The sequence below is a fragment of the Pimephales promelas genome, chromosome 23, assembly GCF_988280905.1.
Source record: "Pimephales promelas chromosome 23, fPimPro1.hap1.1, whole genome shotgun sequence".
Classification (NCBI taxonomy): domain Eukaryota; kingdom Metazoa; phylum Chordata; class Actinopteri; order Cypriniformes; family Leuciscidae; genus Pimephales; species Pimephales promelas.
Window position 1 is genome coordinate 21,711,716 of NC_142791.1, and position 26,601 is coordinate 21,738,316.

Here is a 26,601-nt window from a genome sequence, read left to right on the forward strand (position 1 = left end):
TTAATAGTAGCTTATTTAATGATGGTTACATAAAAATGTTAATGTATTAAGTTTAAATACATAAAACATTTAACATTTCATTTAAATGAAATAGATCATCAATGGAAGTAACATCATCGAAATATGTATGTTTTACAAAAAAGTATAAGCAAGTTTTTGAGATGAGATACAACTTCTGACTGAGTGATAACAAAGTTTGCCCAGTTTGTTATCCTTTCATTTAGTAGGTCTACTTCAATTTCAGTTTACAGATAGCCTGCTGAAGGTTCACGTTTTATGGTCCATGTCGCCCCCAACTGGACAAATGTTTGAACTACTCTAACATGTGAAGGACCAAAAGATCTGCAAAGATGACCGCAAATAAAGTCTAGACATAAAATATAAACTAACAGAAAATAAAAAGGAAATGTATATATATTCAACCCTTAAACAGGCAATGTGTCTCATGAGATACATAGTTTTTATTGTATTTTTGGGGGGCATAAGAAAGATTTTTTTCATCAGATCTTTAATCACTTATGAGCTTGGTCTGTCTGTATGCTGTGTGAAGATTTGCTTCACATTTTTTCTGTGATCAATTAGTCAGCCTGACCTAAATCCAACATGGTTGCCAGTGCCAGTGGTGTAGAACATTCAGACATTTAGATTACTAATATTAAACTTACTTTTCTTCTGAAAAAAAAAAAAAGAATACTGCTAACATTAATTGTGAACATTGTCTTAAGGTGCTGAAGGAGAAAATGAAGTAATATGTTGTTATTTAACACATTTTGAAATGTATGTCTCCTGAGACACATTGCCTGTTTAAGGTTTAACATATACAGTACAATTTTAACTAAATCTGATATGCAAATGGGCTGGCTGGGTCAGAGTGTTAAGATCATGTCTATGGTTAAGATGGTGGAGTCACCGCAGCCTGCAGGAGAGAGAATGCAGTTGTTTATTTCCACATCCTTGCTCTCACACTCTCAAGTTCAACGCTCAGGTGAGAACAGGCACACGACACGCTTATCTATCTAGCTATCTGAGAGAGAGAGAGAGAGAGAGAGAGGGGGGGGGGGTGGTAAAGTTCATATCATTCATGTATTAGATTACAAGCAAGATTGCTTTTACTTTTGACAAGTGAAAGAAAGTTGAGTATTTGCCATGTGTCAGAGTGAAGTGATGCATGTAGGCCTACTAGCCAAAGTAAACAAACCTGAGAAAGAAGTGGCCAAGTTACAGTAATGAAATATGTTTCCGTGAAAACTTGCAGAGATAGTTTACTCACCCACGTTGTTCCAAAACCCGTAAGACTCACTTTTGTTTACCTTATGACTAAAAATGAAGATTTTTTTAATGATTTCTGAGAGCTTTCTGTCCCTCCACTGACAGCTATGCAACTGACACTTTAACCCTTCAAGTAGTTCAAAAAACTATGAATTAAGTGTTTTAGTCCAAAATTTCGTTCACTTTATATGATGAACAGATTTAATTTAGGTTTTAAGGACAAGAGGGTGTGTATTATAGTAGCCTAATTACAGCAATGGCAAAATGTAAATGTTTGGGTCAACTATCCATTTATGGCAAACATTTCTAACAGTTTATTATGAAGTGTCGAAGCCACCTTTGTGAGAAACTAAATCAACAAGTGGAATATGGAAACAAATGTTCCATGAAAAAAGGGATTAAACTAGCCCTATTTAAAATGGTCGTGTTTTACAGAAGTCAGCAGATTATTGCTAAAGTGAAAGCGCTTGAAAAAATTAAAATATGAAAAAGTTAAGGGAGTTTAAAACTTACGTTAAATCAAATACTGTACCTACTTAATATGTATTCTTTTCTTTTATAAAATATTTTACAAAATATTTTTTTATAAAATTACTATAGAATCAAAGCCATATATCTAACCAAGTTGTGTTCAAAATTTGAAGTTGATATCACAAAAGTTTTGAGATTTTGTTTAGGCATAATCCCAAAAAGCCAGGTGACTTACATTCAATTCAATTTAATTGTATGCATTCTGCCATAACAAATTAAAACTTCTGTCCAAATATCACCTCCGTCACAATATGGAATTTTGAGACTTAGACCTTTCTGACAATATGTGTTTTGTCAAGATCAAAAAAGGCTTTGATCATAAATTATGAAACATGACAATGCCCAAAGGGAGAGGAGCCCCTTAAAAGAATTTAGAGTACCGTTTCTATGGTAACACAACGTCCAATTTGAAAACGGGTTTAACAGGCTGAATCTTGAGGTCGTAAACTTTCGAATGATATATGATTTGTCAATAGATCAGGTGAAGAATGGGATATAATTGTTTTAATCATACAGTAGCAGTAACAGTTAACAGATTAATGACATGGTCCTTTTTATATCCTAATCAGGAGACACAACTCATAAAATCCAAATCAAATATTTTTCAAAATTGTTTTGGATATGTTTTATTTAAGTCCACATGATATTTAAAAAATTTAATGAAATTATTATTATTATTATTATTATTTTGCTTAAAGGAACACTCCGACTTTTTGGGACTTTAGCCTATTTACCTTACCCCCCAGAGTTAGATAAGTCCATACATACCTTTTTCATCTCCGTGCGTGCTATAAGTCTGTTTGACGCACCCACCGCTAGCCTAGCTTAGCACAAAGACTCGATGTGACTGGTTGCAGCTTTCATACTAATCCAAATGAGTGGCAAAATAACGCAAACGTTTTCCTATTTACATGTTGTGATTTGTATAGTCACATAATGTACAAATAACAAAGTCAAATGAGACACAGACATCTTTTAACCGTATAAAACCTGGGAACTATTCTCTGAAGGCGAAGCACTGCTACTTTGACGGCGTAATAACCGCATCACCGGAGACACGCCGCGAGGAGCGCGGAGAGTTCGCTCGGTGTTGGGTAATAGAGTCAGCAATTTATAAATAGTAAAAGCGTAGTTTAGAGTCATGGGTTTTCGCTCTATTGTAAATAGCTGCGACAGTAAACAGGGGAGGTAATACCATGTTTCACAGAATTCCAACTAAAAACGCTGACTGGATGAAGAAATGTCTAACTTACTCTGGATATTTATCCAAACACACCTAAGATTATCAAGGGACATTATGTTTGCTCGGTACATTTCAATGAGGACGACTATTTTGAAAAAATGGAATTTGCCACACGGACCATAATGTGCTGAAGGATACGGCTAAGTTATCCCATCGATAGCGTACAGACAGGACAAGTGATCACCTGCGGCTGAGGTAAGTGTTCCGTTATGTTTTTAGATGACCTACTGTAACAGTGCTTTTAGTCAGATCTAATGTAACGTTAGTGACACTATTATATGATTAGGGTATGAATATGTTTTTATCTTGATGCGGTGCGGACGCGCTTGGGAAAAAAAAAACGAGCGCGTTCTCCGCGTTGAACTTGCACCCTGCGCGCGGCGCGCCTAGTAGCCTAAATTTGAAATAACCATGGAAATAACGAACTTGAGCGTGCAAAAGGGTACGATAGGCTGTGAGTTCATTGTGCAAAAGCAATTTGTGCTATTACTTTCCCCTTATTCTATCCTATAGTAATGCAATACTGTATATAGGCTACTGTTGAATACATGTGGTTCAGCTAATAAATTGCATTTAAAATATATTGATTCCTGTAATAATAATTATTTATTCATGTGATATTTATAAATCTGGGTGCGTTTTTGGTTGGAAATCAATGAAACATGGTACTGTATTACCTGGTCTCCCCTGTTTATTGTCACAGCTCATACAATAAAGCAAACACCCATGATAAACTATGCTTTTCTATCTAACGTTAGTAATTGCTGACTCTTTATTCCAACGCTGAGCGAAGCGAACTGTCTGCTCCTCGTCACGGCGCGTCTCAGGTGATTGTTATCACTCTGCCCAAGTAGCAGTGCTTCCCCTTCAGAAAATATAGTATTTATACGGTCAAAAGATGTCTGTGTCTCATATGGCCTTGATATTTGCACACTCTGTGACTATACAAACCACAACATGTAAATAGGAAAACGTTTGCGTTATTTTGTCACTCATTTGGATTAGTATGAAAGCTGCAACCATTCACATCCAGTCTTTGTGCTAAGCTAGGCTAGCGGTGGGTGCGTCAAACAGACTTATAGCACGCACGGAGATGAAAAAGGTATGTATGGACTTATCTAACTCTGGGGGGTAAGGTGAATAGGCTAAAGTCCCAAAAAGTCGGAGTGTTCCTTTAACATTTTCCACTCTTGCTTGTTAAAGTGTTAAACGCTAAAACTGATTTTTTCACTAAACGCATTACAGGTGATATGTGTGCTTACGCATTTAACATCGGTGTATAGAATTGTTTTAAAAAAATATGAGAAATTGAAGTCGTATTTAATTTAACCGAGACTAAATAAATCTGGCTCCTTAAAGGGATTTTCATTTACGCACCCCGTTTGACCGTTATGCATTTATTTCTTCTGCTGAACACAAAAAATATATATATACTTTGAAGAATATATGCAGTGTTCTGCAAGTTACTTCCAAACTGTAATACATTAGGTATTACTTGTTTGTTACTGTTATTTGAAAGTAATTCATTACCTTCCAATATTACTGTCCCAGAATTGTAATGCGTTACATTACTCATGTATTACTTTTGAGTTACTTTCACCAAAATAACTAAGTAGAACTTAACTTTTGGGCTGTAACAATATGCAATATGAAACCGAAATCGCGATTCGCCACCAGTGTTGGGAGTAACGCATTACAAAAGTAGCCTAATACATTACAGTAACATATTACTTTTTGCTGTAACGCAGTAGTGTAAGGCATTACTAATCAATTTTCAGTAATATTTTACTCGTTACATGTTCAGTGAGGCTTGTATTACAGTTGTATTACAGTGTTGTCTGCTTTTACCTCTTAAAGGCAACAGACTGTGTGAAAGTTTTAAAGCAGTCTTTTAGTGCCAGTTCAGAGCGGTCGCGTCTGTAACATTGTTTTTTCCTCATAAATGCAAACACGAAAACTAAAATAAAATGAATATTTTAAGTTCTATGGAGACTGGAGAGCCAACCCTTCCTCATCCGATTTGCGCAGTGTAATTAACAGAATTACAAAAAATGTATTTTGCCTCCTAATTTTGTCACGCATGAATGTGTGTCTTTTCCCTAATATTAAAAATAAAACAGACTGATATTTGCCTAATGTCTGGAGTCCTTTAAGGAGCCTATATACGTTTCAATACATGAATTTTCTGAGAATTTTTATTTCAAGTTTTGACTGCAAATGTCATGTCCATAATGCTGGACTTCCCCAATTTTAAATAATTTATCCTCAACTAGTTTTGTGGAGTAGATCTACGTATTTTATAATGTTAACTTCAAATAATACTAATAGCCTAATTTAAAGATAAGACAGCATTGGATATGGACGGTAAGGAGAATAATGCTGGGAGTTGGAAGAGTCTTTAAAAGACTGCTTTAAAACTTTCACACAGTCTGTTGCCTTTAAGAAGTAAAAGCAGACAATACACTGTAATACAACTGTAATACAAGCCTCACTGAATGTAACGAGTAAAATATTACTGAAAATTGATTAGTAATGCCTTACACTACTGCGTTACAGCAAAAAGTAATATGTTACTGTAATGTATTACTTTTGTAATGCGTTACTCCCAACACTGGGTATGGGTATAAGAATATGGGTAACCGTAACCCCATTGACTTCCGTGATAGTTTTCTATACATCAACTGTTAACCATATTCTTCAAAATATCTCATTTTGTGTTAAAGAATTCATACAGATTTGTTTGGAACAACTTGAGGGCAAAAACAAATGTTTTGATTTCAACAAAGTGCAGTATGTGTATGGATTGTCTTTCACTCATCTGGCCACTAGATGTCCTGCTTTCGCACTTTATTGTAAAGCAATGACGTGTGTTAAAACTACTGAAATAAAATATTAACTTAATTTTAATTATGTAAGTTGGTGAGCATGCTCTATTTACGTTAGAGCCCGTATCCTAATTAAATATGCATTTATTAAAATAACTTGGGTAAGTAAGTTCAAATTGTTTATCTTGTATGTTAAAAATCAGAGGACAGCTAAGGTTATGGTTTTTGAAAATAGAAACATATGGTTTTTGAAAGTATTTAACAAGAGCGGTGTGTGAGAAGTAATAATTGTGAAATACCTCGTTACTAATAAAACATTCCTGCACCTCCCAGTGCTGTAGACCAACACTAGCCAGTTCTTATCAAACTCATTTAAATATGTTCATTAACAACAAAACAGCAGCCAGTTCGTATCATATTCATTTAAACGTCCCAATAACCACAAATTTTAGATTAAAAGTTAGCCAAGTTCACTAACGCTCGAGAACAGAAAGCGCGTTAATGTGAAGAGGTAACCATAACAACGGGCTGCTCGAGCGCTTTCCTCTGGCGTCACACAGACAAAAACATAAGTAGCCTGTTATTTTGTCACATAATATAATGTTATACTCTTATACACATTTATATATCGTAAGTAGTTTGAAAGGTTGGAATCCAATTAGATTAAGCCAGATTAGATTATAACTGATGTCTCAACAGATTGTGATTTCCCTTTTGTTGAAAGTCACTGAATAATTCTCACATTAAGTCAGTTTCCTTGTTAATGAAACTGAGAGTGGGGATTTAATTAGCACGGCTAGGGAAATGAGCCAATCAGAGCTGGACATAATTATCAGCGTTTTACACATCTGCTTCCAAACAAGGTCTGTAGAGAAAACCGTTAAAGGGTCACACTCACACTCCAGTGTCGCTGCATCAAACTGTGATGTCTGCACACATGCGTGGCTCTAAGACACGCCTACTCGCCGGCAAACTCAACGCCGATTGGCTGCTATACATACCAGCGCGCCTTGCTATTTCGGGATTGGCGGATCCGCGCTTTGCCATTACGTTATCCTCTTTTCTACACATATACAAGGATGCTAGAAAGAGAAGACGTAATGGAGTGTTCCTGAGTGTCCTTGCAATGCAAATCACTTCAGAATTCGACAGTTTTCACGGACGGGAGTTGCAATGAAGGTATGTAAAAACACATAAATGTCAGATGTTTCATTGATAATGACGAGATTTGTCATCTGCGTGGAAACAACGGAATCATTTATTTCCGTAGGCTGTTGACGTTCGTTATGTCAACAGTCGGACTTCGTAAGAGTTGCATCAGTTGGATGCATCAAATGACTCTATTGCAAATAGCAAATGCGTGTGTTCTTCCTTATTTTGTGCGCTCGTGCATCGAGTGTTTACTTGGGTTGTCGTTTAGCACGAGATATCTGTAGATTTCAGGACAGGTGCAGCTTGATTTGTCCAGTGGAACAGAGTGTACAAGCAGTGATCACCATAGCCCAGTTTATCGCAGCACTTCTCTAATGAGATTGGAGATAGTCTTTGCCAGCAGTTACTGGATGAGCTGATATGAATGGACAAGCAGCTCAGACAGTCATGAGGGACAGAAGTGATTTCCCCTACTAAAACGTCACAATTAAATTATATCATAGTGATTATGACGTCAGAATAGCGATACAAGTATTGCGCTTGCGATAAAAGCGGGACCGAAGTGGTTCCTTCCTACAGAAACGTCACTATTTAATTAGCCTACGTGTTTTGTAATTATGACGTCAGAATGGTGATGAAAATGATTACAATTTTTATTGTGATGATTGCTACTGGTATAAATCTGCTGGCAGTTCAGACAGTCATGAGGGGCAATTTAATTGTAGTGTTGTGATTTTGACGTCAGATTAGTGATACGAATAATAATAGTGTGAAAACAATCATGTTCAGCAATTTGTATCGTTTCTCCTATATCTGATTGTGATGACTGCTAGTCTTATGAATGTACAAAAAGTCAGGAAGGATATAAGTGATTTCCCAGAAGAGAGTCAGAATACTCATGAAAATATTCATTCTGTTTGTGATATCTGACTGAGCTGTAATTATATCAGCGGTTCAGACAGTCATGGCTAAATTGTCACTTTTTAATTGTAGCATAGTGATTATGACATCGGAATTGTGATGAAAATTATTGTGATTGATTCTGTTTTTGATGTCTGGTTGAGCAGATCATAATTGGACCAGCAGTCCAGACAGTAATGAGTTAAATGTCAGTTTTGAATTAATGTCATCAGAATAGTGATGAAAAAGTTTGGCCAGGCTGGTATAAATGTACATAAACATCACAAATGAACCATCACATACTGGTTATGATGTCAGAATAGAGGAATATGCTGAAAAGTCACTATTCCAATAGTTTTTTACAACGGGAAAATATGCTCAGACAGAGATAATTCATTTCATTAAAATTCAAAATTGAAAAATGACATAGTGATTATATTTATGATGTCAGAATAGACTGTATCATGGAGGGAAGATTGGGATAAAAATGATTGTGCATGTGATTATGATTGTTGTGATTCACGTGGAACAGAAGTGATTCCCCTTCTAAAACATCACAGTTGAGTTATGACAAGATGAATATAATGTCAGAATAATTGATTATGATGAGAGATGTGGTAAAAAACGCTTTGGTAGGCTGATTGTGGAGTTGTTGTTTTTTTGGGGGGCTTTTTTGTGGGAATGGGCGGATATTATGTCATTTACTTGCAGGGGAGAAAAGATCTGGTGATTGTGATGAGTTTTTTTGTCAGCAAGGATCTTCCGTTCGGCACATAATGACTAAATGCTTTCAAATACTAAATTTCCATTCAATATGTGAGGCGTTTTTTTTTTTTAACTCAGTGTTGACCTCACTTCTTCAGGGAGCAGCCATGAAGCAAAGAGTGAGTGGATATAATTAGAGGGTTAATAACATGCTAGATAATTCTGAACAATTCCTCTTATTCAAAAGAGCAACCCCTGTCTTCTCCCTATGGTTTCTGTAATGACGTGTGTGTGTGTGTGTGTGTGAGTGACACTTTTTATGCACAGAATCTCCTGAGAAGCAAAAGGACAAACATTCTTTTCTGAGGATAACCACTCTTCTTTTGCATTGCTTATGCTTAATTTGAGTGTGAAAGTATTTCAAATCAGACATATGATGGAAGTATGAGGGATTTTTTTTTAAATTGTGAATTGTTATATATATATATATATATATATATATATATATATATATATATATGTTCATTCATTCATATTCTACTTTATTTGGTATCTGGTCCACACTATAGCTGAAGTCATTATTTTTAGGACTCTAGAAAGAGTTAAACAAAAGTCTGGAGAAATTTCAGATGGAGATAATCTACCTTCATCTGTTTTATATTAAAACGCAGTGGAAATGAAATGGCATATCTCCACCAAGATCATTATTAGAAATGCCAGTCATTTTGTAATAAAGTTAGCAAAAAAAATCTAATGATGATTATGAAGATTTTTCTAAATTTACATTTAATAAAAAACATTTGTCTTTGTAACATTGTCTAAATATTGTACTATGATGTCTTGTTAGATCCCAGGTTCCTACATTTCTTTAAAGTATTAGTTCATTCAAACAATTTACTCACCCTCATGTTATTATAGTTAACTACAACTAAAACTAAAACCGTTACTTGACATATGTAATAAACATGTTAATTAAAATAAAATAAAAAAAGTATTACATTAAAAAACATATTTTTATCTCAGCTTATTGCCAAGACGACATTACTCATTTTAATTTAGGTTAAATATTTATATATACTATATATAAAAATAAAAAAAGCGGACAAAAACGCACAGCAAAATTACTTTAAAATAAAAATGAAAAATATTTAAAATTCAAAGGTGTTGACCTAAAAAAAGTATTTTTTTAAAGTCATACTTTTAAACTATATTTAGTGTATTATGGATCTGTTTTATGATGTTTTTAGTCATTGTGGCTTGATATTAATTTGTCCTTCAAGAAACATTTCTTAAACCAACAACATGTTCAAAGCTGCTCAGTTACATATCTGCTTGTGTAATTAGTTATTATGCACTCTCATGTGGATGCTCATTAGTCAGAAGTTACTCTGTAGTTCTTCCTGAGCTTTACAAAGACCGGCGCTGCAGGTGAGAGGAGAGACGAGTCATTTGCTTTACCTTTATTCCGTTGTGAATCAGAAGTGCTGATTCATTGTTTTTAAGAAACATCAGGCTCAATTCAGTAGAACACATCTTGTCAAGTCATCTTATTCCGAGTGCTTAATGCAGTTATAAGTTTCTGCATGTATTATATCTTGAGCATAATGTTGGCATGTACATGGTCAATTGTTGAGTCCAGTGTTGTCAACAATTGAAAATAAGCATTTACCATAAGATTCGCTTTCAAATGAGTCCCTGTGCCGCTTAGGGGAACTGTAACGCTCTGTTTTCCTTGAAGGAAACAGCGCTCCAAAGGCTCTTGGTCTGACGTGAGAGAATAGGTCATCAGATCTCTAAAAGCATGGAGACTGTATCGCTGGAGACCTCCACACTTTCAACCTGTCAGAAACTATAGCAGAATCAATGCTGGGTTAGACGCACTTTAGGCAGACGAATGAGATGTGCACACATGTTATATAAACAATCTTTGGAAAGATGTGGTGCTTTTTACCTCGACTTCTTCTGTCATTTCTCATTTCTGTAACTTAGAAGCCTTTATACAATTCATTAAAGGGCACCTAATATGCAAAATTCACTTTTACATGGTGTTTGAACTAGGCATGTGCCGGTATCAAATTTTCATGCTGCGGTTAATTGATGAGCTTTTATCGCGGTATACGGTATTATCACGATATTTTAATGAAATTATATTTTAATGCTCAAGAAAAACAGATGCATTGTGGGTCTCTAAAAAAACCTCAACTTGTATCACAATGTGTAATTGTGATTTTCGAAACATATGGTAACTAAACCAAATTGTTTAAAGTTTAGTGACAACATGTTACAATGACTTGTTACTGTTTGTATTATTTAATTAAATTCTTGGATTTGATTTCAGTCTTAATTCAATATTGACTCATTTGGATAAATATTAGGTAGGCCCCAGTCTGTTAATGTTTCTCAAGAAAAAAAAACCTCACATAATGCTGTAAACATACAGAGAGAAATTAAATATAATATTTAGCAAAATACTCCTTGATATTTTTTTCTAGTCAACTAATGTGCTGGTCATTAAATGGCTTTCCTGAGGTAAATGTAACGTTTTGTGACAACTGTTCTCCTGCAGTGTTACTGACCTCTTTCCATGTTTGAAAACACTGATTGATCGTTATTATGTACAAGTAAATATACCTTTCGGTAAGTTATACTGTATCTTTAAATAAAAACGAAAGTAACATGTTGATCGGTTTACTTGAACTGAGGAGCAACGATCTGTGATCAGAAGAGCTGATTTATCAACTTCAATTTATCAATAACAACTTTCATATCAAAAGTAACCTGCTCTGTCTAGTCTGTCGGTGTCAGTGTCCTCTTTGCCCTGTGATTTTTCTCTGTGGGAGAGCGTGTGAAAAGTGTCAATTGCGTTAAGCGCCTTTCAGACAGGACGCGGAATGCGCGACGCTGCGGCCGCTTGGTTCAACGTTGCCCTTCAGATACAACGCGATTTGCCATTTTACAAATAAAAAGTTGAACTATTTTGAACTTTAACACCGGCGTGGTCGATGCAGGTCAACGCAGCAACAAAACAACCCTGCGCGTCGCGCGCGTATTCCGCGTCCTGTCTGAAAGTCTCAAGCTTGAGTCTAAAGCGGAATGTCTGAGAGTTTGGCAGCCCTGCGGGGATAAATCGTCGGGAGTATTCCGCCATGCTTGATCCATGTGAGGACTGTTTACATTAGACTAGTGCGCACTGCTGCATGCACACAGTGCTTATATGGGGATTGTTTACATCAGAGTGCGCGCGTGTTCTGCGCAGCACGCAGTGTTTGAGCGGTTGAAGGAAAATAAGCAGCTAATGCGCGCTCTAAAAGTCTAAATTCGAATCTATTATTTTTCACGGTATTTTGAAGAGCCCGCGATAACAATATTGTGCATATTCATTACCGCGATTTATCGCATTACCGAATACCGGCACATGTCTAGTTTGAACATAAATGTGTGTTGAAAGTGTGTGAGTAGAACCACCCTATTGATTACCCACATTGATAAAAATCCACCCAGTGTTTTTTTTTTACAATCTCAATAAATCTTATAAGCACTGTCTCAGAACGCAACATGACATCATGACTTTTGTGTAAACATACACGACACTTTCAACAAGTCAAGTGGTGTGTTATTTATACGCATTTTGAGCTATCCACGTTTATGCGTGTATGTCTACGCCGTTAAATGTCGGAGTGATTCCGTGGGCATGTAAACGCCGTTAAATGTCCATATACAAAATTACTAATGTACATAGTAGATTTCACTTACTTCTGACATCAGAGGCACTGAAAACGCAATGGATGGATTGTATGTACGAAGGAAAGGCACCACTTAAACTTCCAAATTACTTTTAACGTATGTTCGCGCAAATCAATTTCTAACTGACTGTTTCGTGAACGAGGGTCAATTCAAAGCAGGTCTTGCTTCAAAGTTAATCCTCAAGTGTGGATCGTTGCCTACTGTTCGCGATCAAACGTCACCTCCAGAAGAAGTAAGTGTATTTTATGATTTTTGAGCAAATAACGTTAGTCATTTCAGTCGATGTCAGCCAATTCAAGAACAAACGTGTCTAAAGTTGTTGTCGTCGCCGTAGGATTTCTGTGTATATAATTTAAACCTTGTTTGCATAGTGTGTAACAACAACACGTTTATAAATACGTTATAAAGATCTTGTTCTGTAGTCATCTTCTCACATTTGCCACAGAAGCACCTGTATGACAAGTAATGTAAACATGACGCAACAGGTCCCTCGCATAAATGTAATTTCATTTGTACGTAGCAAACGTTATCACGGTATTTGTGTTTGTAGTTTCAAAAAAATTGCGTCAACGTTATCACAGTCCAGCCCGATCTCATGAAAGTTCGTGTCTATGGCACGCACGAATGTCATTTCTCGTGGCATTTATACGCCAAAAACAGTTTTTGCGTGTATTTGGCACGCGATTTTCGCGTACATATGATACGCACTTTTTTGCGTATAATACGCACGAACTCCCCACCCCCCTCCCCCCTAAACCTAACCCAGGGTTTTTTAGTGCGTACCATATACACGAAAAAAACACTTTTGGCGTATAAATGCCACGAGAAATGACACTCGTGGTATAGATACGCATCTTCATGAGACTGTGTTGCACAGTCTGTGTGTGTGTTGCATTTCCATAATTGCAAAGGGAGACTCCGGCAGAAGAAACACAAATGAGAATCATCTCGGAATGGTTATTTGATGGTTATTTGATATACATATCAAATAACCATTCCGAGATGATTCTCATTTGTGTTTCTTCTGCCGGAGTCTCTTCATTATCTGGGTCTGATTCTGGTTCAAACATTCTGGTTAATGCCATTGAAAACAGCGTGTCTCTCACTCACAGCCATTCTGCTCTACCGACTGTTTATTACCATAGATATTTAAGTTACGCCCACATCCAAAAGCAGGGCGGGGATATGCAGGTCATTTACATTTAAGGTGGTACACACCAAAACAGCTATTTTTAAAACGGGCCTTAAAGGATTAGTTCACTTTTGAAAAAACTTTTGCTGATAATTTACTCACACCCATGTCATCCAAGATGTCCATTTCTTTCTTTCCTCAGTCGAAAAGAAATTTAGGTTTTTGATGAAAACATTCCAGGATTTTTCTCCTTATAATGGACTTCCATGGGAACCAGGTCCAACCGAGGTCCAAACGACAGTTAACTTAATAACAGTTTCAGATGCAGCTTCAAATGTTTTTAAACGACACCAGACGATGAAAAAGGGTCTTATCATGCGAAACGATTTCAAAGCTTATTCCAAAAATGTAACTTTTCTAAGGACAAATGCTAGCCTTGTAATATACTGTGAGGCACGTTTGCAACGTCACGTAATACGTAATTACGTTCAAAAGGTCACGGGCGACGTAGCCAGAAGTACAGAATCAAAATCGTCCGACATCGTTGTTTTACCTTTTAATTCCTTTTTTGTAAACGGCGTTTGAGTTAGTTTTCACGTTCAACCTATGCGTTCAACTTGTAAACACCTCGTTTGTTCTCTGACTCTGTACTTCTGGCTACGTCGCCCGTGACCTTTTGAACGTAATTGCGTATTACGTGACATTACAAACGCGCCTCACAGAATAGAGCAAGGCTAGCATTTGTCCTTTGAAAAGTTACATTTTTGGAATAAGTTTTGAAATAACCGATCGTTTCGCATGATAAGACCCTTATTCATCGTCTGGTGTCGTTTAAAAACATTTGAAGCTGCATCTGAAACTGTTATTAACTGTCGTTTGGACCTCGGTTGGACCTGGTTCCCATGGAAGTCCATTATAAGGAGAAAAATCCTGGAATGTTTTCATCAAAAACCTTAATTTCTTTTCGACTGAGGAAAGAAAGACATGGACATCTTAGATGACATGGGGGTGAGTAAATTATCAGCAAAAGTTTTTTCAAAAGTGAACTACTCCTTTAAAAATTACATTTTGGAATGGTTATAATAAATTAACTATTTTGTGCTGAAACTTCACAAATACATTCTGGGGACACCCGAGACCAATTTTACATCTTGTAAAAAGGGCCATAATAGGTGCCCTTTAAGATATTCTTGAAGCACACTATACGCTGATTTCACGCAGCCGTCATTTTGAAATGGCTCCGATGGGAAGAAAACTGGAAGTGTCGCCTTTAATCATAAGAGAGTCGCTAATGCGATGGATGGCGTATTGTTGTATTTACTGTAGAAATTTGTTATTCTAAAAATGTACATACATTTCTTTCATAGTTTAGACTATATACAGTGAAATTTATAAATGTATAAATACATTTTTTTAACATACTGTATATTAGCAGGACTATAACGAACTTTATAAAACGGTTAGTTCGAATCCTTGATTCTGATTCAAGAGCTGTGCTTTATTCACGATAAAACACGGCTATGACCGCTTCACCCAACGGTTCTATTGATCGCTGCGCAACACTGCGGTTCTATGTTGTTTTTATTTGAGCTTTCATGCATTTTACAGATGGAACGTTGTTGCTGTTCACGCTCATGGACTATTTTTTCTAGCGGAAGGAAGGCTTTAGTGATTTTACTTCAAGAAAGTTGAACTATTACATTGTTTTTTAATTTAACATTGTGTGGCAACCGTTTTATAAAAGCAATAAGGTACTCGAGGCAAGTGCTGTATCGTGAATAAGTAACAGCTGAAGGGGTTGCAGGCACTCCGCTTTGCGTCGTGCCTAACAACGCCCTTTAGCCGTTACTTATTCACGATGCACGGCCTCTCGTATCTTATTGCTTACATATACATATCCTATATTGGATACTAACATCTAATAGTTTAAATTGCGGCAGCAGCTTCAGGTTGGTAGTCCAAGACATTGTTGTCTATCTGTACTTCTGGGATTCTTCCCACCGGAGACTCGCTTTCGATTTAAAAATGGCATCGGCGTGAAATCAGTGTATTGTTGTGGGAAAAGTTACTTTTAAAAGTAATGCATTACAATATTGCATTAAAAAGGTAACTAATTTTTTTTTTTTACTTTTTATGGAAAGTCAAGTCACCTTTATTTATATAGTGCTTTACAGTGATAACAGGAAAATGATTCAATGATGCAAACAGAGTTCATTTTGCCAGCTCTAATAGAAAATAATGCCATTGTTCAGCTGAAGTAAGTTCAGTGTTGATTCAGTTTCATTGTAAAGATCATCAATTTTTAAGAGTTCATTTCATCTTTAAAGCAGTTCTGCAGATTTGATGTCATCGTCCAGCTCAGTTCAGTTCTCATCCAGTAGTGTGCAGTCAAATCAACAATATTGTTGAATATAAAGTAATGGGTTGTGTTACTTTTGCATTACTTTTTCTGACCTGGGTTGGGTTGGCTTGTTTTGTTTTTAAATAATAAAAAAGTAAATGTAAAGGACCTTTTAACCTAAAAGTGAAATAAACACACATCAGGCTAATACAAATTCACTCATGTACAGTAGAGGGCGCTGCTCAAAATAACCTTTCCAGCCACTCTGGATCACAGAAGAATAGAAGAACTAAATGTATACGGTTCAAACTGGGGTCTCTGGCATGGGAGGTGGGTGCGCTCATAAGGACGCATGACCATAGTCGCTAGAGCGCCTCTTGAGATCAGGGGAGTGAGGTTTACAAACACACACACAGCTTTGCCATTATAAATAAATGCGTACTCACATTTAGTCTAGAACTGCAATAAACATCATGTTCTCACAGCGCCTCTGCACTTACTGTGATTTCTGTCAAAATGGAGACAGAAGAGCTGTCGGTCAATAAATGTAACTTGCATTACAAAGTGCGTTACAAGGTAACTCCGATACTTTGTTGTAAATTTAAAAGTAATCCGTTACTTTACTAGTTACTTAAAAAAGTAATCCTATTACGTAACTTGCATTACTTGTAATACTCAATTTGATTCAAGTTCATTTGTATAGCACTTTGATGATAATAATTTCAATAGGATAATATTTGACAGTTTTAAATGTAGATCCAAAGTTGGTTTCATCTGAAGTCTTTGCAAGTTTAAAAATCATGCATTACTTCGTATTCTATATTCAGGCTTCATAAAAAGTGCTGCAATTTTTAAATAACAAATGCAAATATACACAAAAAAAATGCAAGGAGCTGCCGTGTTCTTTTCTCAGTGGTTTTGTGATAGACGTGGCTGCCTTGCTGAGCTCACGGGGCACTAATTGAAGTGACAGAAGCCACAGGCTCTCTGCCAGACTGAAGCACGAGCAGCGGCTTCATGCCCTGACCTTACGTTACGCAACACGGAGATCACGCTTACTGCCATACTGTTCTAATACTGAGGAACTGCCAGAGGGACTCCACTCAAACCCAGGGTGCACTTCATAAACAGCCAACATCCTTTATAATATGATAAACAGGAAGTATTTGTAACCTGCCAGACAGACTGAAGTATAAATGGTTGTGCTTTTTGAACGGGCTTACACTTATTAAATAAAAAAAAAAATGTCTTTATTATTATATTATTATTATTTATTATAATTACTGTAGTTATGGCTAATACCAAGTTAATACCAACAGTTTTGCAGAAACGTTATAACTGGGGTATTTTTTTTTCAGCGCCATTCAAAAGTTTGGGTTCAGACTGTATTTTTTAAAAAATATTAATACTTTTATTCTGCAAAGACTCATTACATTGATCAAAAGTGACGGTAAAGACATTTATTATAATGTTACAAAAGCTGATTTCTAAATGCTGATTTTTTCTTTTGGATTGAACTGTTTATCATAAGAATCCTGAGAAAAATATTTTAGCAGCACAACTGTTTTCAACATTGAAAATAATTTCTAGAGCAGCAAAACTAAATAGAGTAATTTCTGAAGGATCATGTCACACCTATGACTGGAGTAATGATGCTTAAAAAGTCATTATTCATTTTAAATTGTAATAATATTTCATAATATTACTGTTTTCAATGTATTTTTGGTCAAACAAATACAGTCTTTGTGAGCATAAGAGATTTCTTTCAAAAACATAAAAAAATCTTACTGACTGATCAAACTTTTGAATGGTAGTGCATTTATGTATATTGCCGGGTCCACGAGTCTGAGCACTTTTTATTTAGTTTTTCTAATTTAATGCAGTATTTTCAATACAAATTACATTATCAGCATACACAATTAGTGTTAATGTTGCAAAATCAACCTGCCCTTTTGCTGTAATGTCTGTACTCAATTTGTTTCTATATATTATGTATTTATTTAAAAATTTAAATTAAATTGTTAGGTAAGTTAATTGTAATTTTTTCAAATGAATTGTATTATTTTGTGCACTGTTGTATTTCTTTATAAGAGAAAGAATCACTATTATCTAATTGTTGTGTGCTCATACATACATAAAAAACACTACACACAGCAGTGTTGGCCTGCATTTATGTAAGTGTTTAAACAACAAACGGAGAGCTCCGCCTGGCTTAACCTGCTCTGCACTGAGCAACAACAGATTTCAGCCGCTCAGCCAACACTGAGACGTCAAACACAGAACAACCCATCGCTCTCTCTGCACCATAGGATGCATGTATGCTCATTTCAGCTTATCGATTCTCCCCCACCCCCACCCTACCCCACCCTCCTGAAGTGTTATTCTGAGACAAGACATCATGCCATGTTGGATTACAGGCGCTGATGAAAGCTGCCGGTTAGCCATGTGTTTCATGATAGTTGTGCATTGATCGAAGAAACAATGGATGTTGTTTCCTGTACAAGGATTTTATTTTCATTTCAAATACTAATGCTTTACTGTCCATTCACTGAGGAAGCACAGATCTGATTGGCAGACTTTACGAAACTTCTCTGAGTTTTTTTAAGTGCACTATGTAACTTCTTTTTTGTTTAAAATTAACAAAATTTAAATGAGTCAACATGCAATTAAAACGTCTTCCAAATCGTATTTTTGTCTTACCCTGGTTCGCTATTGTAAACCCGTTGTAATCGTGTTTTAGACCTGTCAGGATGGTTTTAATGGGAAAATGCGTAAATGCGTCACTCGCTGTGCCTCTTCAAATCTCTTAATACAATTTAGCTGTCACAATGAGCAAGAAAGCTTGTCACGGAGCAGCTAAATCTTGAACCTCTGGGGAATCACACATTTTAAACAGCAAAATAACAACTTAAACGGCATCAGAGTCAGTTGGCAAAATGAGAATGCGACAGAACTCGTAATAAAACAAGAATCAACATTAACTTGGCTTTTCGGAGATGGCGAAAACTGGGGGATTTGAAATTGTTGACATTTTTTTTTATTACTCATCAGTTGAGTAAGGTATTTTATTGAAAGATAAATTGCCACATGTAGCTCTCTAACAAAGTTCATTATAAAGCATTATCTATTGTGAAGGGTCATTTCCAGGGTTCCAGACTGCGACCATTTTTTGAGAATGTGCGAGTTAAAATTTTATGTTGTCGCATATGTGCGAGTGGACGCTCGCGCAACAGAACGCCGTTGTTCAAACATAAGTTACAGACTGATGTAGCCTTCCAACGAGTAGGCTACATCACAAATCCATTTTCCAAACCGTGTTTTTGACTTATCCTGAATCACGACGGTACGCCTATAATAAGTGTTTGTATTCCGACTATTTTTTCGAGGTCGACTCGGATGCGGAGTTGCCCAGTGCCTGTGTGACTCGCCATAGACATTAATGGAGAGAAGTAGCTCCGGCTACAGTGTTCTTCCGCAAGACACGTGCAGTTTATTTATTGACGAACGTAGACGTCACGCGCATTGCACACTGATGGTGGAACGTGCCAATTACGAATTCACAAATTAAGGCATATAAAAATGAAAATGTCTCATGAAACCGCGTGCCCCTTCCTACGTCTTTTCAGCGGTTAGATGAGAGTAATCGCTCGACTGAGGAAAAGGAAATTATTATCAAATGCAGAAGGTAAGGAGTGTGAGATTCCTGATTTTTGTTACAACTATAAACTTTGATAATGAAAAATCTGTAATAGCGTATTATAATACTCTTAATGTATCTATCTTAATTAAAAGATAGAAAGATGGTGCTGATTGAATGATGATAATAGATAGATAGACAGACAGACAGACAGACCCAGAAAGGTCTATTCTGCAACCCAGAAAGCCTTTGCAAGCTTTGGCCCATTAAAACCACTATTCATCAGCATGCATTGATTAATACCATGGCATGTAGCAAAAAATAAATAAAAGTGCGACCAAATCAAATGCTGGTGCGACCAACTGAGAAAGTTGGTAGCACCAGTTCAACCACTGCTGGAGCCCTGGTCATTTCATTATTGTTCTTGTAGCGCTGTGCTGGAATTTATTTTTAAGGAAGTACCGTGTAATGGGTACAACTACAGAAATGTCTTCTGATAGTCAGGGGTGTGTTTCCTAAAAGCATCGTTAGCCAACTATGGATGCAAGTTCCATTGAACTCTATTGGCAGGGGCGGAGTGGGACCAAAAAATCTACCGGGAAATTTCGTAGACCACCGGCCCTCATCGCCAGCACGATTTTAATAGCCGATAGCATTTACAGTTTTACTGATTTAAAAGGAACTTTGTTGTACTAGTATGCTGGAGTAAAGTTCATAAATGGTCATTCTTTCCCATAGTACTTTCTAAAACTATGCTGGGAGGACTCTGTGCCTCTAGGGGGGTTCGGGGGCATGCTCCCCCGCAAGAAAATTTTGGACATTTTAGGGTTATAATGCATCAATCTCGTGCTCTCTGAGAGATCGAAACTAAGAGCTTCAACCCATAAACTGCTCGTTGAACAAAGAAAAAACGTTAATTTGTACCAGGACAATAAACAGGGCTCAAACATCTTTTTAGTTATGAGAGTCTCAGTCTGCATTATATTATCAATGGTGTTTTAGGATGCCAAACAATTATTATTATAAAAAAATAATGTAATAATGATTTATAATTATTCCTATGACGTACTGTAAAATCCATTTATAGCCTATAAATGTACTATGTAAATGAAAATGAGTATTTCAAAAGTATATTTTAACCTACATTACACTAATATAGGAAAATTAAAATACTTTTGTCCTAATTTCTTCACTTGCAAGAAATAAACCCTTGAGCTTTTATTTAGGAGAAAACACCAGCAGCCTGACCATGATGATCGCGTGAGCAAAGTAATCACGCAGCACAAACTGGATGCTATTCTAATGTCAGTTATTATAATGGCGCAACGCCCTATATATTCATGGTTTCAATTTTAGTTCGTTGGCAAAATATAACGCTAGAGACCTTAATGTTAGGTTTTACATTTTACATCTTTACATATCTGTGTTGGGAAAAGGGAGAAGAGAGAATTCGGCAAGGCGGATTCGAACTCGCGTTCAGCGCATAAAACAGCTGCTTTCAAGTACTTCACGCCCTACGACCTACGCCACTGAGGCTGTTTCAAGACGGGTGTCGTTTTGCTGTAAAGACAGGCACTTAGTGCAAATATATGCTCCGTTATAGAAAATGTAAAAAAAAAAAAAAAAAAAAAGTTTTCTTCCCTTAGCTTGGGCCATGGCGAACTTCCAATAAATATATTTTATCAGACCGGGCCGGCCCTCGCGGCCTCGAAACACTACCGGCCCACCGGGAAAACTCCCGACTCTCCCGATTGCCACTCCGCTACTGTCTATTGGTAACAACAGAACTTGCGACCATAGTTGGGTTTGGGAAACACGCCCCAGCTTGAAATCCTTTAAATCTAAACTGGTTATATCTCTTAACTTAAGCCTATAGTAGTGAATGGTTTATGAACATTAGGATAACTACATTCATCCACAGTCGCGTAGAGCCGAAACAACTTCAACTTTGGAGAGATTGCTGGTTTAAACTGCTTAGTGTTCAAAAGGTGCAGCACACACATCCAAACAATAAAACTGGGTGTTGGGCAGACAGGGCCCGAAACGTTACACATGGTGAGCAACTATTAAAATTTTATTGCGTAGGAGCATTTTCTGGTGTGCAGACTCATTGTTTACTTCTTAAACTGCTTAGTCTCTTAACCTGAACTGAGACAAACTAAGACCAGCTTAGACTAGTGTAGTCGCCATGAAATGAAAATTTCCTATTTTCTAAATCCATGTTATTGATCTTATAGTGAACAATTTATTTGTGCATATGTTCCTATTTTTAAATTTATTTTGACCTTGTGATTTATTTTCTATTTTTCTTATTTAGATAAAAAAGGGACAGTACAATAAACATTAAAATACAAATAAACATTAACCTGAAAGGGAGAGATGCACAGTACAGGGTTTTAGCTCTGGAGCTAATTTCCACATGTAGTCCCTGGGCAGGTAGCCTGACTTCTTCATACTCATATTCTAGTGAGATACTCATATTCATATTCTAATGCATGATACTGCTCCATAAGGCTTTGATTATGAGGCGTGTCGTAACCGATCCAGGAAAAAAACAAACTCTGCACTCAAATGGATAGTCGGTAGACCTACAACCAATCAGAGCAACGCAGTAAGTCAACTACTTTGCATAGCGCAGTATAACTTACTTATTTTAGAAGTAAAATAACGAACAAGTGTTGCTTCTTTTACTTGGTCCTTCATGAATGCGACCAAAGGAGAAATCACAACGACCACAGGCTTTTCATTACGTTTTCATAATGTTCGACTCTTAAAATGAATGCGCTGTTGATTTATTTTACAACAGACGCGACAGCGGAATCTATACATCTCAATTCTCCAGCTGCAGTCATCTCTGACGGAAACCAGTTAAGCGCTCTTTGACGTGATGATTACATCCTTGCAGATCATCTGTCTGTCATCGTATAAAGCCCGCCCTGGCAATTTGATTGGCCCGTTCATTTTTTGACCGATCATAATTTCTCCTCAATGGATCGAGTCCAGACCGAACTTCCCGGCCAAAAAATGTTGTGAGCGGCTTTCGGGCTTGCATCCAGGCTACTGGGCAGGTTGATGTTATACTAAAATACATGATACATCATAAATACATGATTAATGAAATTTACATTGACCAAATAAATAATTTAAAGGGTACATATCATGCTTTTAAATCATTCATTTTTACATATAAATCATACCGTTGTGGTCTATATAAAACATAACTGCAATGCTTGGGTTTGAATTCCTCATTATTATCATAATTATAATCCTCATTACTCCACAAGCCCCTTTTCTACCCCTTTTCTGATGTGCGCCTTTGAGCGACACGTTTCAAAGCGGCCCCTTTAAATAAATAGGAGATGCGTCATACTCCGGCCGCTCTCCAGGTCGATGAGTTCCCGGTCGGTTCAATTCCCCACGTTCGCCATTATTGTAGTTTGATTAGAGATATACGATTATATACGATACCTTCAGCCTTACATATTCGCGCCAGAGCGAGTGAGTTGATAAAGACGACGACGAACCTGCAGAACAACCTCTTCATATGGATATATAGGTATGTGACTTAACTGTTTTGTGTTATTAGTAAAAGTCGACTATTTCTCTTGTTAAAACAAGCACACTGACAAGATAAATGACTACGGTCTAATCTCACCACAAACAATCTGTATTGATAATATGATACATTTAGAAAAGCATCAGAAAAGCAGCTAAATGACCATTGATGAAACTCAAGAACAATAATACTGCAGACGTGTAACGTTACTTCAAAACAAAAACAAAGAAAGACAAAGGTACTGCTAAACCATGACCACCATGTGTTTTAAGAAAGTAAAGTACTTTATTTTTATTAACGATATTTACATTTTATCGAAATGCTCTGTTCGTCGTCTCCAAAGATAGAAGGAATTTACCTCTGGTAAATTACACCTCTGGAAAATATTTACCTATTTTCATTCAGACGAAGTCAATCAGCAAACCCTTCTTTATACTGGCGGAGGTTGTTGAAGTGGGAATCCTTGAAGTGCTTCAGGTCACTACATGATCCAACAACCGAACATTTTGACTTGCCCTCTCGTAACTTCTGCATCATTCTACAAAATTGGAGCGAGAAATAATAATGGCGGATTGCTCGAAGTGTTGGACCGGTAGTCAATGTCCTTATTTGGCAGTTCCGCTGCAAATACTGTGACGTGATAGTTAAAAAAACGTCATAGAGAACAGAAAAATCTGAACAGGTTGAAAAATATGACCAAAACAGAATATAAAGATATAAACAAAGCACCTGAAGAGAATAATTTCATATTTTATGTACTTATAAACACTCCAAATATACAACAAAATGCATTTAAGGGCTAAAAAAGTGGATTTTGCATGATATGTCCCCTTCAAAAAAAAATCTTCACATTCACGAACATCGATCATATGTGAGTACAAATTTGATTTGACAAAAGCCATTTCTTTGCCAGACGAGAAAACGTACAAAAGTTTGTACCTTTTATCAGCTCTACAGGCAACATCAGCTACTCAAGAAAAAGCATTATTTCCAAATGCTGTCCTGCGTTTAGGGATCCTGCATTCACCTTGCACTGTGAATCTAGTGGCTCAACATGTTGTTTCAGAGCCCAAAGATAGAAACTCTTTTAGCAGCGTTGTCATAAAGGTTCTTATACATCAGACACGGGTTTGTGTGGATCATCAGATTTTCAAAACTGAGAAATTTATATTTTACGAGGATATGATAATGATGGAACCATCTGGCTTTCTTATTGTGAATCTTTAAAGAAGTTTTATATAAGTGGCCTGAGGGCAGATTTACAAGCCTGTGACCAACTTGTCATACAGTTAAGAAAATGTGGAACAATCATTGCATTTAGGCTCCTGAGGCCTCAAATGTAACATAATTTTGAATGTGTCTGAACTTACATTAAATTTAATTGTATTTGATAACTTTTTAATGTTTTTAAAGCCTAAATTTGGTTCCAATATAACACCTAAATATTATACCTCATCTGGAAATGAGATGATTTGTCCATCAATTAAGATCTTTGTGCAATTTAGTATTTTATAACGATTTTTGAGAAAAACATAGAAACAGTCTTATCTAGATTTAAAGTGAGGCATACGTTTTTCAGCCACAAACAAACTTTCTTCATCTCTTTGGTGAGTTTATGAGCGACTTCTTCCGCAGGTATACCATGTGTACATACCACCGTTTTATAAGCATACATAGTAATTTTACTCTTACACAAAGTTGGCAGATCATTTATGTATAATGTAAACAGCAGGGGGGCCAGAATGGAACCTTGTGGCACTCCCATGCTGCAGGGTCTTAATGATAATTTTGTATTGTCAACCGCTACACATTGTTGTCTGTATTTAAGATATGATTGAATCCATGCTATTGTGTTTGTGTCAAGAGAAAAATCAGATAGTTTGTTGATGAGAAGCTGGTGATTAACTGTATCAAAAGCCTTTCTCAAGTCCAAAAAGACCGCCCCTACCACACCCCCCACCAGTGGTGGAATGTAACGAAGTACAAATACTTCGTTACTTTACTTAAGTACATTTTTCACATATCTTTACTTTACTTAAGTAGAATAAATAGTGCATACTTTTTACTTTTATTTCGTTACATTTTGCAGCAATTATTCTACTTTCTACTCCACTACATTTCTACAACTTCTGTTACATTTCCTGATCAGTTTTTCCCCTGCCAAAACGTAATCTGACCGTCCGTTCGTTGCACGTTTGTCTCACCAGTGACGTTTGGTTGCCATACATACATGAACTAAATGCGTCTCGCACGCAGTGTGTTTATCGTGCAATTTATACGCGAAAATTAGTTCGCACCGTGTGTAATACGTTTGGTTAGGATTATGGCAAGCCAAGAGGTTCAGAATTACACCAGAAATTAATCGCGTTTACTGCCAAACATAGTTATTAATATATACTGTACATGTAGTAAGGATAAGCATGGTTTATATTGCCAAATTACAAGCTTGTTTCAGAAATGGTGACAACAATTTCTTTCCATCATTATTGAACATCATTATAGGAGTATTAGTTTCAATGAGTTAGAATTAAATGTTTTATTAATCAATAGAAAATAGTCATTAAGAGAATCAATTGTTATGCAAGTACTTTTACTTCTAATACTTAAAGTACATTTAAAATCAGGTACTTTTTACTTTTTACTTAAGTATGGTTGTCATTGTGTTACTTCTACTTTTACTAAAGTAAATATTTATCTGGTTATTTGTACTTTTACTTAAGTACTGAGATTCAGTACTTCCTCCACCACTGCCCCCCACCATCAAGACCGGATTTAATGTCTTCTACTAGCAGCATGCAGACTCTGTGGAGTATCTTTTCCTAAAACCAAACTGGCAAGGATGTAATGCATCAATCTGGTCGAGATGTTCTACTAGCTGCTCTGCCACCACTTTCTCAAAGATCTTTGAGATGTCTGGTAGAATACTTATAGGTCGGTAGTTTGCCACACAGAGCTTGTCTCCTGACTTGAAAATCGGCTTAACTACTGCTTTTTTCAACGCCAGAGGAAAATTGTTTTCATTTATAGATTTTATTCACAGCTAGTGTGAGTACAGGAGTTAGAGTAATTGGTAACACTTTACTTGAAGGGGTGTGCGTAAGACTAACATGACACCTTCATAATCATGACATGACATGTTATGAACATGAAGGAAGTTTTATGCATGTTTGTGACAACTGTCATTAAGTGTCATTGGCTCAGTTATGACATTTTAATGCAAATACGACATTGTTTGAGATGTCTTTGATATGACACCTTGACATAAACCAATACATCATAACCTGTCAGTGTATTTGTCATGACAACTTGACATTACTAAGACAACACAACCTGTCATAAACATGACATAGCAGATTAATAATCAAACTTAAGAAAACACCTAGATTTATTGGTTAACATTACATTACACTGTCAGGTGGTTGGTTTTGACATTGGCTGTCATGAATCCATTATAAATTTTTAATGACATTCAATTAGTGCACTGTAGTTGAGGTCACGAAAAACATTCATGACAGAGTTATAATGGCCTCATGACAGCCAATGTCAAAGCCAACCACATGACAGTT

General features: G+C 36.5%; 1 protein-coding gene across 3 annotated transcripts in view; it reads left to right on the forward strand.

The window, feature by feature from the left end:
- The first annotated feature begins 6,904 nt into the window (after positions 1-6,904).
- The window catches only part of rnf34b (ring finger protein 34b), a 46,001-nt gene continuing 26,304 nt past the window's right edge, over positions 6,905-26,601 (forward strand). For 2 of the 3 annotated variants that reach the window (XM_089126122.1, XM_089126123.1), the window contains exon 1: positions 23,813-23,906. In XM_089126122.1, the coding sequence (XP_088982248.1) occupies positions 23,859-23,906 (48 nt within the window). In that variant the 5' untranslated portion in view covers positions 23,813-23,858. Of the gene's footprint in view, positions 7,048-23,812; positions 23,907-26,601 lie in introns of those variants that run through there. The other variant, XM_039664359.2, reaches the window with a different exon arrangement.